Source organism: Anser brachyrhynchus (genome assembly GCF_964034855.1).
Source record: "Anser brachyrhynchus genome assembly, contig: SCAFFOLD_206, whole genome shotgun sequence".
Taxonomy (NCBI): Eukaryota; Metazoa; Chordata; class Aves; order Anseriformes; family Anatidae; genus Anser; species Anser brachyrhynchus.
In genome coordinates this window covers 104,980-119,316 of record NW_027664072.1, presented here as the reverse complement: position 1 = coordinate 119,316, position 14,337 = coordinate 104,980, and the positions used below count along the sequence as shown (strand labels likewise).

The 14,337-nt window shown below is 41.1% G+C and overlaps 1 protein-coding gene across 1 annotated transcript; it reads right to left on the bottom strand.

The window, feature by feature from the left end:
- Positions 1–2,697: 2,697 nt before the first annotated feature.
- LOC308186372 (ubiquitin carboxyl-terminal hydrolase 42-like) lies at positions 2,698–10,826 on the bottom strand. Its single transcript, XM_080608522.1, has 11 exons — positions 9,985–10,826; positions 8,896–9,133; positions 7,989–8,189; positions 6,795–6,905; positions 6,532–6,634; positions 6,301–6,368; positions 6,074–6,144; positions 5,457–5,539; positions 4,113–4,224; positions 3,654–3,794; positions 2,698–3,315 (listed from the first exon to the last, which is right to left on the bottom strand). Exons 1-11 carry the CDS (start codon positions 10,723–10,725, stop codon positions 3,235–3,237), a joined length of 1,950 nt encoding a protein of 649 aa, XP_080464648.1. The 5' UTR covers positions 10,726–10,826; the 3' UTR covers positions 2,698–3,234.
- Between the last annotated feature and the right edge of the window lie 3,511 nt (positions 10,827–14,337).

Here is a 14,337-nt window from a genome sequence, read left to right as displayed (position 1 = left end):
TAAAAAGGTCGTCCGTTTTGATGGTAGGTTTAGTCTGAGTATTGAAGGCTTCCATCAGTAAGCTCTGCATCTGAAAGACAAAGGGAAGAAATGTCATTCCCTGTTGTGATACTCAACATGGAACTGTCTGGCTCAGTGGTTTTCTTTCTAAAGAGAGAAGTCACAACCCTGCACATGGCTTGATCTGCTCTCTGACTACAGGGCTGAACTGACTGTTGAAGGCAGCTTCCAAAGCCCTCCCATTAAACTGACTGCATTTCAGTTCCGTGCTAAAATTGGTCAACTGTACAGAATATTAGGACAAAGCTACCTGCTTTGATAGCAAATGGTAGATCTTAGGTAAGTTACATTCATTTGAAGGTTTGACTGGACGGCATCCTTGTTTTACTAGTGATCTTGTGGTCAAGCTGACCAAATCCTAGCCACAGAACAGAAGCGTTCAGAAACTGGCTAGAGAGAGCACTTATTAGAGAGAGCAGGAATTTAACTGCTTTAACGCTGCTCTTTCTCTCACGTATCTGGAATTTCCTTAAATCACAAATTATCACTAGCTATCCTTGTTAATTTATTCAAAGTAACATGAGTCCAGGTGAAAAGGCACACTCTAACAAGTGCTCAGTTGTTCCTAGTCTGCTCCTAGCTTACTTGAGAGGTTCAATACAGTTAAAAATAAATAAATAAATAAATAACCTGCTGAAGTAGCCTTTTTTCAGATTAGATTCCACCATTCAGAAAATCCTGCTTAAGAGACGTTTTTTCTTTTCTTTGAAAGACTGACCTTCCCCCACATGAAACTAATTAGTATCTTCAGGCTTGATGAAATACATGAATTTCTCAATTTACCAAAATTGCTTTGCACAGCCCTCCTATCCTGCTTATGTTTCAAGCAGCGTATCTAAGTGGGGTACTGTTGGGGTGCATCTCTTTCACTCATGTAGCCCAGTGATCCCAATGCCCTGGACTTGTGTAATGTATGCAAGACATTTACTTTCTCCCTATACTTTTGACTGGTTTAGAAAAAGCGAGTTCGCCATCTGCTGGCCAGAGAATTCACTGAAGCCCAAAGAGCATTAGAGCAGACGCATTTTCTTCTGTGCTGTTCCTGATTTATCAGCTAGAAGAGACACTTACAGTTTAGTACAATCAGGATTCTTTTGACATTAGTAGCATAAAAAGTCTATTTTTGCAACACTGGTATTTGAAAGACCTCCGTTCAGTCCCTAATTTTGTTCTTGATAATGGGACAGATTGTATTAATGTTTGCAAGAATGTGTGAACAACCAGCCTCCCCTCCATGTCGTATTTTAAGATTAAAACTTGTGGTCGTCCCTGTCTCAAAATACAGACATGCTTTGCAACAATCGCACTCCCTCTTTAGCTTGAAGGAACTTGTCAGTGCCAGAATCTACTGACTATGGCAATTTACTTCATCATCCAAACCGGGCAGAATTTTTGAAAACCTCTTGCAAGATTTCACTTCTCCAAACATTATGTAGAAGACATTCAGCTGTAAAGCAAGAAGATGAAGTCCTTTGTTTCCTATGCCAGAATGACATTTTCAACACTGAACAGGATTGTCACCAACTGTTAACTGGTTGTTAAGTTGTGGCTAGGTATAAAATGTAGAAAATGTTTAAAAATAAAACTTGCCTATGGATAGTGAACTGTCTTCTTTGGGGATTACTTCAATTACCTGTAAGAGGAAAACAGATGATTTGGGGGGGTTGTTTGTTTTTAAGAACGGGTGCAGTCTTGCCAGTAATTTAGCTGGTATTTTTCAAAGTGACCACAAGTGAACAACAAGTAGAACAATTGCAGGGCTCCTCAGTTTACAGCATGAGGTCGCTTTTTCCAGGTGAAAAGCGGAGCCATAAGTGGCAGTACACTAAAGCCCTGGCACGTTGAGATCCAAGAGGAGAGCTGTTTGGCCCTCCTTTTCACTCCTGGGAACCACATACCTCAAAACCCACAGACTATGGGATATATCTCAGAGAAATCTTGGGAAAGGAGAGCATGAAGAGCATGTTTGTAAATTTATTTCTCCCTGGGCTTCTTCTGCTTCTCCAAGAAATACTTGTTTGAATATAACTTTGGCAGCAGTACTTATGCTGTTTTGCACCCACCACATTTAAAACTCCTACAAAAAACTGAAAAGTTAGACTGAAAAGCATCTCTTTCCGTTCTACTTTGTAAAGCTGCATGTTTTCCTCATGCAAAACAACAGGGGAATGGAAGCTAGAAAAGGAAATGCTGAATGTAAAACAAAACAGACCAAACCTCAGCCCTCCAGGACAAAAGCCGATAACTAAGTCCTTTCTAACATGCTGATTAGGTTTCAAGAGGATACCGCTTTAAATAAGCGTAATTGTGTGTCCATAGGCAGAAGCTGAATAATGACAGGATGAATATCTATACTTAATTTTTTGTTACTGTCTTCCTGTAGCACACAGGGACTTGTTACGTTTAGGGAAAATGCTAACCTAATGGAGGGTTTAAACCATAAGCTAGTTTGTTATACCAAAATGACTGAGAGAACAAAGCATAAAGTGTTTTCAGATTTCTAGTACACCTTGATTGCTATCCATTAAACTTAAGACAGGTTAAACAAAGCACAGGAAATAGGAGAACTCCTAGTCCCACAACTGGCAAATTGTGCGCACACTTTCCGTTCCTGAGAAAATAATACACAAACCTGAAAAATGCATTTAACTGAGAAATGAAGACATCCCCGTCCTATTGGAAGACTAAGGTGACAGCTCTTGGGCTCAGTGATTTTCGGATAAGCTCCAGTCTTCAACTTGCAGACACCAGTGACAGCTCCTTTTTTCGGATTGAAAGGGAAAATGTTTCAACAACACATTGAAAACATACTTAAGGGACAAGAAACAAAATCAAGACTGCAGTGAGAAGGAAAACAGAAAAACAATACTGGGAAAAAAAAAAAAAAGAGAAAAGAGAAAAGACCTTGGTCTTTGTATCGACCAACGAGATAAGCCTTACACATTTTTAAGTTTATTTTTGACGATTGATTGATGCGTTACCAGATATTAAGTACTAATCAAGAGCAAATATTAACACTAGTAAGAATAAATCCGATCCACCAGCCCTTATTCAAAATACATCAATTTCTAATTTGGAGATAACGTCTCTCTGACAAGGAAGTAGAAAAGCTGTAAATACCGATATAGTTTCCTCTCCCGATGTTCCATATACATACCGACGCTGTTCCTACACCTACACTCTGAGCATAAATTTATGTTGACATGAGTATCGGGTGTTATTTCTGTTTGCCTTGAGAGACTCTCCTCCTGTCCACTGAAAAGTAAACTCAAGATTCCAGATCAGTTAAAACAGTTGCTAGCCCCCCATTCAGAGTTCTGCAGCAGCAGTGTTCAGATTTTTCAGCAGTCTCTTTACAAAATGACCACTTATAAGTGTACAAAAACACTTATCACCTAGCTTCTCAGTAGGTACACGTTTGGCCTCTCTTAAGCAGAGAGTCAATCACAGCTTAAGATTTTATACAAGATCCCATTTTCAAGTTTGGGATTATTTCAGAAAATCTTTTTGCCTAGAAACAGTACTACTAGTAACACTTTAACTGGTTTGCCAGCACAACCTTTTATCCTGTTAGAAATGATGTTGACTTCTACCTTCATGTAGCATACATAGTGTCCTGTGCGACAGTTGATTCCATGATGCACCAGCACCGCATATAAGGCATAGAGGAGTGGTTCTCCACTTGATTGAGACATGTAGGCTCGGAGGTCCAAATATTCAGGATATTTTACCTCCTAAAGAGAGACCAAGAAATAGAAAAATTATATCAGAGTACTTCGCAGACTAGCCAGAGAAAAACACTTCCAAAAAACAGAGACTGGAATTATATGAATATATCTCTTGATTCACTAAAAATAAGTCTTCCCATAAGCAACGTTTAATACTAGAAGTTGCAGACAACTGTTTCCTGATGAATTAGCCTTCTCAGAGGAAAGTTTATGCTTCTTGTCAAGCAGGAACTTTACTGATATTAAGAGAAAAGTGAAAAAAAGAGAAAATGAAAATAAAAGCAGACCATTTCTCTATATTCTTAAGGTATATTCTTAATATACCTTGTTGATCTTTCCACCTGTGAAATCTGCAAATCTTTTCAGTGATATTGTGAGAACGTTGGAAGAACGGTGTACGGTAAATCTCTTGGATGCAGGAACCATCTTTTTACACCTTAAAAACAAGCAGAGACAAGTGTTTGAAAGCATCTTCTTTTTCGCCCCCAAAACAAACTCCTTTTAATGTCTCACGCATGCTTATGCTATTTGAATGATATTTACTTGCATCATATGTTTGGTTTTTTCTTTTCATAAACCCATGCACTGCATGTCACGTTTGTTAATACAGAGAAGAAGGTAAGTTTTACCAACAACTCAGAGCACAGCGGGAACAGGAATCTCTCATGAAAGCGTATTACCAGGGAGTTATAAAATATAAACAAAAAATATTAAAAATGAGTTATATATAAGACTAATAACAGTTATCAGCAATGGAAAAAGTACTGTACATGTGCAAGGCCTTTCCTTTTAAGCTCACAAAAAGACAGAAAATTCTGGCTTTAAGTGTGACTGAACCGATCACACCTCAAAGAGCACATTAAGGAAAGACCATGCAATTCAGATGTGAGGTGCTATTACAGTTCTTTCTCTTCCTCAGACATCACTTATGAGAATCCTGAATACGCTGCATGTTGCTTTCTAGGATCCGCAGGCCAAGACGAACCTGGGATTAAATTGCTTTAATAACCTATTGGACGCTCTTGATTCGACACCCTAATTTCCTTAGTATCCGACAACAAGAAGTGGATACTGCATTTTTCATTTAGAGGGGTCAGGCATGAATCCTACAGAACTGAGCCGGGCACTCTGTGCTTTTCTGAGGGGATGTTTGACTAACAGCTTGTTTTGCCAAACCATCTTATGCAAATGTTCAATTGTTTCTCACATACGTAGAAACATCTTACATATTGATCAGCACAGAGAGCGCCTGAACTCAATAGGCTTTCCCTGTGCACGGGTTAGGCTTAAGGGAGCTCATTTCAGGCATTAGTCCACATCGACAGGTTTCACAGTTCAAGAGCTGTGCAAGACGCTGTTTAGTGAGCCAGCACAGGCTGCTAACATTCATTACCACAGAGCCAGCTCACATTCCCTGACACTCAATCTAACTTTGTTTCACAGTGAACGCTGGGACCTGCAGGAACCTGCTGCTGCCTTCCACTCCAAATCATTCTCCATAGCTCCTTGCTTCAGCTCACCACTACTACGAAATGAAGCAACAACAACAACAACAACAAAGCTGCGTCTCCTTATTTCTAAATGAAGTTAAAGGATAACTTACGCTCTAAGTCATGTAATATATAAAACTAATATCTAGTATTAAGACATAATTAGTAATGATCTTACTCGCTACATTTATAGCAATTCTCTCCATCCAGCTCTTCAGGTTTCACAAATAGTTCTAGAGCTCTGGTAACAGATGAAACCGCCTAGAGGAGCAAGAAAGAAGAGCGTAAAGTCACTGTAAATTCAAAATTCCAGAGACGCACTAGGAGTTTATAAGAGAACCTGACTAATACATACTTAAGCGATCTACTATGAGCACTGTCAAGAAGGAGGCAGAAAGAGCATGCTCAGCGTTTACCTCACCTGGAAGTCATTCTACTTTGAAACAAATCATTTTCCAGTAACGCAGACAGCATCTATAGTGTGCTTTGTCATCAATACTGGCAACAAATCCAGCAGTCTAACAATTAGATGTATATTGAGGTAGAACAACAAAGAAGTGTGACAGTATTATACTTTGTGCAGCAATAAAATTCTTTCCCCTTAAACCCAATGCAGACGTGGAGACTATTTACAGGGGTTCCACAGAAGGACAAAGTCCAATCCACTTTCTAACCACCACCAAGCTCTTATATTTTAACATTGTACGTGGTTTGGTTTTTTAAGTTAAACAAGTTTAATTTAGAAAGTTATACATGTACTTAAACATCATGAATTATATTTACAAAACCTCCTACCTTTACATCCAAAGTGATATCAAGAAATGCCTCATACGTATCCGAAACTGCTTTGCAATTCAAGCACTTCACTGGAAGCAAAATATAAATGCTTAACAACACGTGAAGGAGACTAACTGTCCACATTCAAGTTGTCGATAGATACTACTTCAGACAAACTACAGACTGCTTTACTACCGACAAAAGACACAGATCAGTTCTAAGGACAGGAATATTTTTAAAAGTACCTCTTGATCTTAGAAATCCTCCAAATATTTGATGAATGGTGGTGGTAGCTTGAGAAGATCTGTCCAATCTGGAAATAAATTATAATCAGACCTCAGAAGATTTAAGGCACACAGTTAACTCTTCAAAGAGTTTTATGAAAACCAAGGATGACCTAGACTTTCAGTTTTGATAGTAAATAAAGGCCTAAAAGGTGCTAGAGAACGTATAAAAGTGAATTTGTTTATGCTTACTTGGTGCTTCCATTCAAGCACGCTTCCTGCATAGCATCAACAGTATAGCGCAAGAACTCGTGTGCGTCTTCTTGACTGCCAAAACGGAAATGTTGTCCTATTCCTAAATAAGAAGATGATAGTATTTACCTCATTTAAAAATGAAGTAATTCTCCTGTTTCTAAAATCTCTCTTCTTTATAGTGTTAAAACCATTTATACACATCAAATAATTATTTGAAGATTACAAGATGCTGAAAAAGAAACACATCTGAAGCCACTTACGACTGAGATTATTGATAACACGCGTAGGCTCGATGGCATCAACAGTGCAACGCAGGGCCTGGTTAATGTGAGTCTCCATCGTGCACATCATGCAAAAATCTTGTTCACGACCTGAAGAGTGAAAGAAGAAAGCATCCCAGTCTAGCGAAACAGACATAACTACAAACAAACATATAAGTAACATTTAAACTATAGATACAATATCCACTCTCCTTGTCCCAACAGCCTCCTAACATTTCATTTCACACAACTTTATAGAATAAAAATATCCATTAAGCCTGTATTCAAGTGCATTTTGTGATGAGAAATCTAAAAGACTACTGCAAAGTCACGTTTGTAAAGGCTGACAGGAATGTGAACTCCACAGGTTGCAAAATGTATGAGGAAAGAATATTTGACGTTGATGATACAGCATTAAGAGAATGTGGGTTATTTTCAGCACAGTGCTGTCAGGTGAGCTTCATGATACAGAGCTACGAGTCCTTTGGGAGAAAGGAAAAATTACAGTAATGTATGTAATAGTACTTCTGCCCTCCTTTTTTCAACAGGATTCTTAATTGAAACGATTTCTATATACAGGAAGAAAACAGTTAAATTTCTAGGTATCGATACAAAGATACCAGCCTAAAAAGCATACAGGTTTAGTACAACATTTACTTTATAGTACAACATTTTATTTAGGACAAAATCAGTCTAGATTTTAATTCAGTCCCACAAAAAAATCTAGTCGTGTTCATAACAGCTCATATTGCTTTCTAGGTTTTTTTTTTTTTTTTTTTTTAATTGGTTCAACAACAAACAGACCCTTTATTGTAGTGCATTATGGAACCTCGGCTGTGCAGACTAAAGACCTATGATGCCAACATCCTAAATTTTATTGCCTTTCTAGCAGCAGGAAGCCCAAATAGCCCAAATGCCAAATGTTCATTAAATGCATTACTGTCCAATGCACTTCATTATTCCCATGAAGCAAGAAAAGATCCTTTTAAAAAAACAAACAAACAAACAAACAAAAAAAACACATGGTGCATTAAACGCACTCCATACGCTATTCCGAGCCCGCTGCTAATACAATGCTCAAAGCCAGCTTCTACAGGTAAAATCAGGCAAGTAAGTTTGTCTCACAGAATCACTGCTGTTCTTTCACCTTCACAGCTATCCAACAGATTTAAAATACTGTTAGAAAGTACTCACATGACTGGCTGTGCTCAAGAGAAAGCATGTAATTGGCAAGTGGGGGGGTGTAGGTCAAACACTGTAGAGTAGCATTAAGAAAACACGTGTTGCCAAGATTGTACAGGCCAACTCCAACACTTTGTGTTTCTTGCCAATCCATACGTATCTTCTCAGGTGGAAAAAGAATCCTTTGTGGCGGAGCAATTCCATCATTAACAACTGCAAGAAAGTTATATTTAAAAAGAGATTTTGTTTGTTTGTTTCTAAGAAAGGTATTAAGTATATATAGGTATAGTAAATATATAAAGTATATATAGGCATAGTAAAAATACTATTCTGCGGGAGCACCTAGAGGAACTAGCTACAATCCAAAACAGAAAAACTTATTGCAGACACCTTTAATACCGCCATCTTCAAATTGGCTGGTCAACACAACGTTTTGGGAAAAAAAAGTTTAGTCAACCATTTTAATTTTTTCCTTATTATATGCTTTTTTCCTTATTATAACTTCAACCACAAACTTAGACTTGAAATTATATGGTAATAAATGCAAGGACAATGTAAAAACAAATAACTAGGAATGACGGTACCCCTACAAATATCAGATCTTTTCCTGAGCAATCTTAGCATTCAAAAACCTGTGAATAATGGAACCTGTGAATAGCAACAATCAAACACTTTTCTTTGCAAAACAGAAAAGATATGGATGAATCTGTGCATTACAAAATGCTCCCCATATTTCTCTGTCGACTGTAAATATATCAAAATTAATTTCTGTAACGTCAGTCACTTCAGTTGCCTTAGGAGAATCGCTTTGGAAGTCTTTATTCACAGTAGTCCCGTTCTCTATCAGTGCAACAAGTAAGAACTGCACTTTCTACTTTTGTTTTGAAGAAAACAGAGGCAGGATAAAGCGCACACTTACTTAGATCTCTTTGGGCAAAAGGCTTAGATTTTTCAGAGGATCTACAATAAATAGCACCTCCACATCCTTGGGCCACAGAGACTTGGCTTGAATCTTCTGCAGGTGGTATCCGGCCCCAGTTTGCGGTGCGTGACATCGGTTTTTTAGTACTCGGTTTCTTGGATTTGCCAGACCGCCTTGAAGATGGCTTTTTAGACTTTGAAGATTTGGGCTTGTTAACTATGGTCATTGTTCTCATCTGCGGCAGAGACAAATGTTCTGGCTGACGTAAGAATACCAAGAAGCATTCCAAGAAGAAAAGAGTAGTACAAGTCCTGTCACTTAATCTCAAAGAAACGGCCTTGAAGAACTAAATTGCTGGTATGAATGATTTAAAAGGAATCCCCAAACTAAACACACAAAGGAAAAATTTCCATCAAAACTCTATCAGTATTACTTTTAGCTTCTGCAGAACTAGTGGCTGATGCCATTTCTTTCACTTTCGTAGGATTTTAATCCATTACAACTCTGGAGTCTTTTTAATATAAAAATGCAAATGACATTCTCTGAGGGGAATCAGTTATTTATTGCATTTTTGGAGCTTTGCAATTATCTATTAATTATTACCTATTATCTAATAGATAATGGTTGTGATTTATATATAATTGTTGCTCACGCTAGTAATGGAGCACTATTACTTTACTGCCTGCGCTTTTCTGCTTCGTGTGCACAAAGGTACCTGCATTTCGCTGCTACTTTACTTCTGTCTTTCCAGGGCTCACCCTCTACCTCACTGTCTACTGCACCAGTCATGATGGCTTTGTTGTGATTCTATAATGAGCCTAGCTTTTGAATACACTTTTTCTGGGCGTCACTTTGTGATAGCAAGTTAATTTGTGAGGGCTTATCACCTATGACCTGCTTCTCAGTAGGTACACGTTTGGCCTCTGTTAAGCAGAGAGTCAATCACAGCTTAAGATTTTGTCCAAGATGCCATTCACGAAACTGAGTTTAACCTTGACAGAACTGAGTTTAACCTTTAAACCTGAAGCTCCGTTAAAGAATAAAGCAGCACCCAAGCCAGGAAATAGAAGTTAATCGTCACTTTACCCTGAAACGCACGTAAAGCCAGTGAGCTATTCTGTGCTGGCAGAATTGCTGCCAGGATGGCCGACGAGGCGGCGGGCACAGGGGGCCACAGGTCCTGCTCCCCGGGGCCACAGGTCCTGTCACAGGGGGCTGCCGGGGGTCTCCAGGCGCCGGGAACAGCGGCAACAGCGGGGACAGAGGGGACAGCAGCGACAGCAGCCGCCACCTCAGCCGAGGCCGTCTCCACAACTGCCACAACGGCCTCGGAACGCCGCCCAACTCGGAGCTCCAGCGTGACGCCTTTTCAACCTGGCCGCGGTGCTCACGGCTAAAAGCAGAGCGTTTCCTCCGGCGTGTCTTTACTGTCGGTGCCGGACCGGCCCTCACCCCGAGCTCTCCCTGCCGGGAGGGCTTTGCGGTTGGGGTTTCCCTCCCGCCGCCGCCGCGGGCAGGCCCCGCGCGCAAGCTGTCCGCGCTGGGGAGCGGCATGTCGCCCGCGGCGAGAGCCCGAGGGCGCGACACGAAAAAGCCCCGACACGAAAAAGCCCCGACGTGCGGGCGAGGCGGCGGGGAGACGGCTCTGAGGGAGCGGCCGCTTCGCCCCGCCGTCCTCCTCCCCTCCCGGGCCGCCCCGCCGAGCCCCGTGCGCCTCAGGTGCTGCCCTGAGAGGGCGCTCGGGCACTGGGACAGCTGCCCAGGGCAGTGGTCGTGGCACCGAGCCTGACGGGGGTCCAGAAGTGTTTGAACAATGCTCTCAGACATAGGCTCTGCTTTTGGGGTGGTCCTGTGTGGAGCCAGGAGTTGGACTCGCTCATTATTGTGAGCCCTTTCCACCTTGGGATGTTCTCTGATTCTAGGTCAGCAATCCAATATCTGATGAGAGGTGTGGAGTCATTCGAAGGGAAGAGAGACCAAAACACTTCTGGTTTCCAGAAGCGGGTATTTGGTAACCAAACCGATGATTCCTTTTCTTCTAGAGCGAGTAGCAGCAGGGATCCGCTTTACAATATGCTGGCAACAAGGAAACAAAGAATTGCAAACAAGACGTAGGACTTGAGCAGCAGCTTGTATACATGCATCAACTTATAAATGAGCACACAGCTGAGCGATAATGCAAAAATTGGACAAACTAAGTGAAGACGTTAACTGTAAATTTTATAGGTACACACTTTACTATGACGTAAGAACTGGGCAAGACCTTTCAGGGAAAAGAGTTGTTGGCATGTAATTTGAAGTAAGCTTCAAATCCCAGAGGATGATTTTGTTGGAACTTTATTCAGCTGAAAACGTGGAAGCCTTGTTTCTGCTTGTGTTAGTTACAGCTCCAGTTTACTTTGGTTGGGAGGGAAGGCATTCCAGGCTAACGTGCTGTACCTGTTCCTTCAGCTCATTGTCCATAAACGGAGGAGCAAATGAAATTCTTTGAATCTCCATTAAACGCAGCACTACAAAGCGGAGTAGAGGGCGATCTAGCACTTAATTTTTCTGTAAGCAGAAAACCCAACAGAATCTCCACAACAGTTTTCAAATCTTGTCCTGCAGTAAATGACCAGCTGAGTGAAGCTTGCATTTAGAGTATGTGCTCCTACGTTAGAGGGAAATAGCTTTTCCTCTTCAGAAGTGCAACTGAGTGGTGAACTGGCAGCTACGTAGGGAACTAGTTGTACCAAAGGGTTTGTGTTGAAGGCACAGAAAAATATGCAGGTCCCAACAGTAAAGGATTGTCTGTAGGCATCACACTGAGTACAGATGTTATCCGCAGGTTCGTGCCCAGTGCACCGCGCCAATTATTCACCCAGAGTTGGAATGCACACCAAGGTCTTTTAATTACATAATTAATTACAGAACTCTGCAGAGTCAGGTACTTGGCTATCTTTCGCGAAGCAAGCACACCTCTGACTCGAATCACTGTCATTCATACACAGGAAATTTGTGAAAACTCTCTCTTTGGCTCCTTTTGATTGGTTATTACAGCTCACCTAACTTATCTCTACTGAGCTTGCGCATTACAGAGGAACACCGGGGGGGAGGGGGTACAGGAGGAGGGGGACACACACCGAATCCCACATTAGCAAGGATTAGCATTTTGACAGGTGTGATTTCTAATGTGTTAACCCTTAGTGACCCTTAATGAGCAAAAGGTTACTATAGGTCAGTCTGGAGCTGGTTTTCTGCTTCTTGTTTTTTCCCTTTTATCCCTTCTCTTCCTTGCTTCTCCTTGTGGAGTAATTGCCTTAAATGACTAGGCATTATAAGCACCCCTCCATCCCAAAAGCTACCCTCCTCCAACGTGCAACCACCCCTCACTGAGCACATCCTCTGAATTTCTCGGAGCCTGTACCTTTAAACGCAAGCGAGGTAATTTCTACCAATCACAACCAAGATACGCATGACTGGAGTCACTCAAGCTCCACCTAAAAGATAGAAAATAATATCAATTGGCTTAAGAGAAAGGGAATGTTGGGGGAGATACTGTCACGAAGGATACCTTCTGACATCAGTCGACAGGCTGAGCCTCTCATCCCCCCCCCCCCCCCGCCCACTGGGATGCTGCGAGGTAAGATCTGAACGCTTGGTTATACCAGGCGTCTCCACGGAAACTTAGAAATCTCTAGCGTCTTTATGCTTTTTAACGTCTTAATACCTAGGCCGTGTACCTGTGCATTTCATGCATGCTAGCTTGCTTTTGCAGACAGTGAATTTATCACTGGCAATCCAAAGGACCTGTGTATCTGTTGCCGTAATAAACTGCACTTAATTGCATTGTTCCTGGCCGTGACAGTTCTCCTTGAACGCGACTAGAGCGAGGGCGTGCTGCGTTGGTGGTGGATCCGTGGCCGTGATAGTTCAGTACCCTGAAGCCGACCGCACCCGTAACGGTCAATCGGCTACACCCCTTAATGCGACACTACTAAAGGAAGAAGATGACAGGGCTTGCACGCATCGCATTAGGCTTTGCATGTGAAAACACCCCCAAATAATTTCACATGCATTTAACGTTTTTAAAGGGAAAAAACCAGGAAGGTGTAGTCCTTCTGTAAGCTACAGCTCTTGATAGTTAAGGCATCAGCATTCATTCCTTTGCTTGACAACAAACTATGAACATACAGAAGAGTTAAATATTTTCATTGCATTCTTAAAGGCGATTTTTCAGACTTGTGCTTCAGTTGTTGGAGTTGAAGAAATCGGTAGACGCCCTTACTTTTACGTTAAGACCAAAATCTTTATCTAAGATTGTGTTATCTAACACAACTATACTCCCACCCCCACATGCTTTTTGGAACTTCTGAAAGATCTTTCTGCAGTCCCACTCTGATGGTCTTTCAGTAACATACAAACTGCCGTGGCAGATTCTGTTACGGTGCTTTTCTATTGACAGTGTGCATAACACTCAAGGTAAAGCCCCTCATTTTGCAGTGGGGACATAAAGTGTTTCTTTGGACGCTGCTGCTTCTGTTAGTACTCATTTTTTCAGAAACTTGTTGAACCTGAGCTGTGCCTACCGCACCAACGAATGCTTTCATGACACAGTATTTTGTCAAAGCAGTTTTGCTTCTTGGAGCTACAGAAGCAGCTCTGGCTACATGATAGGGAACTGTGCTGCACTGGCAAAAACAGACTTACTTACAGACTTAACACCACTTGCTAACTTGATCTATTTCAAATCTCATTTTAACTTTAAAGAGCAATCAGTTTTGCGGTTCCTGTCTTACTAAGTTGCCTTGTTTTGCATGGAAGGTCAGCCTGTGAATGTTTTGCTTTATTGCATGCTTCAAAAAAAGGCTGAGAGGAAGAGACTGGAGGAACCTTTTCTATTCTATAGACTTTCCCCCACGAATGTGGAATTGCAGGCTACTTGGATGAATGTTCGAATGTAAGGGAGCAAGCCTCAGCCAAAGGAGGTAGAATCCTTGCTTAAGAGGAAGTATCAGTGTGGGGACATCTTTGCTTAATGGGAGCCATTTAAACTCTTCATAGAAACTCAATAAGCTCTACATCTTATATTTGGAAAGCAGTATGGTTACGCAGCTGCTAACCTAATGACTTGAGTCTTCTGCTCTGCAACTTCAAATTTTGTTTTCAAGCAGTGCATACATCAGTTTAGGCTTTGGACAAGGAGATTTGTAATGCAAATAGTGATAAACCAGAATCAGTGCTACTGACGAGCGTAATGGTGAAATGCAGCAAATCAAGTGTTCCTGGAGAACTGTGAGATTACAAAACCAATAAGCCATGAAGCACTTTTTTTTTTTTTTTTTAATCAATTCTTATATGCTGAAATAACACCTTCAAGAAAATCTGTTTATCCAGCCAGGCGACGGTGTCTACCTGTAAGCACAAAGGAAATGCCTTGAGAGTTCGTTTGCTGTATTT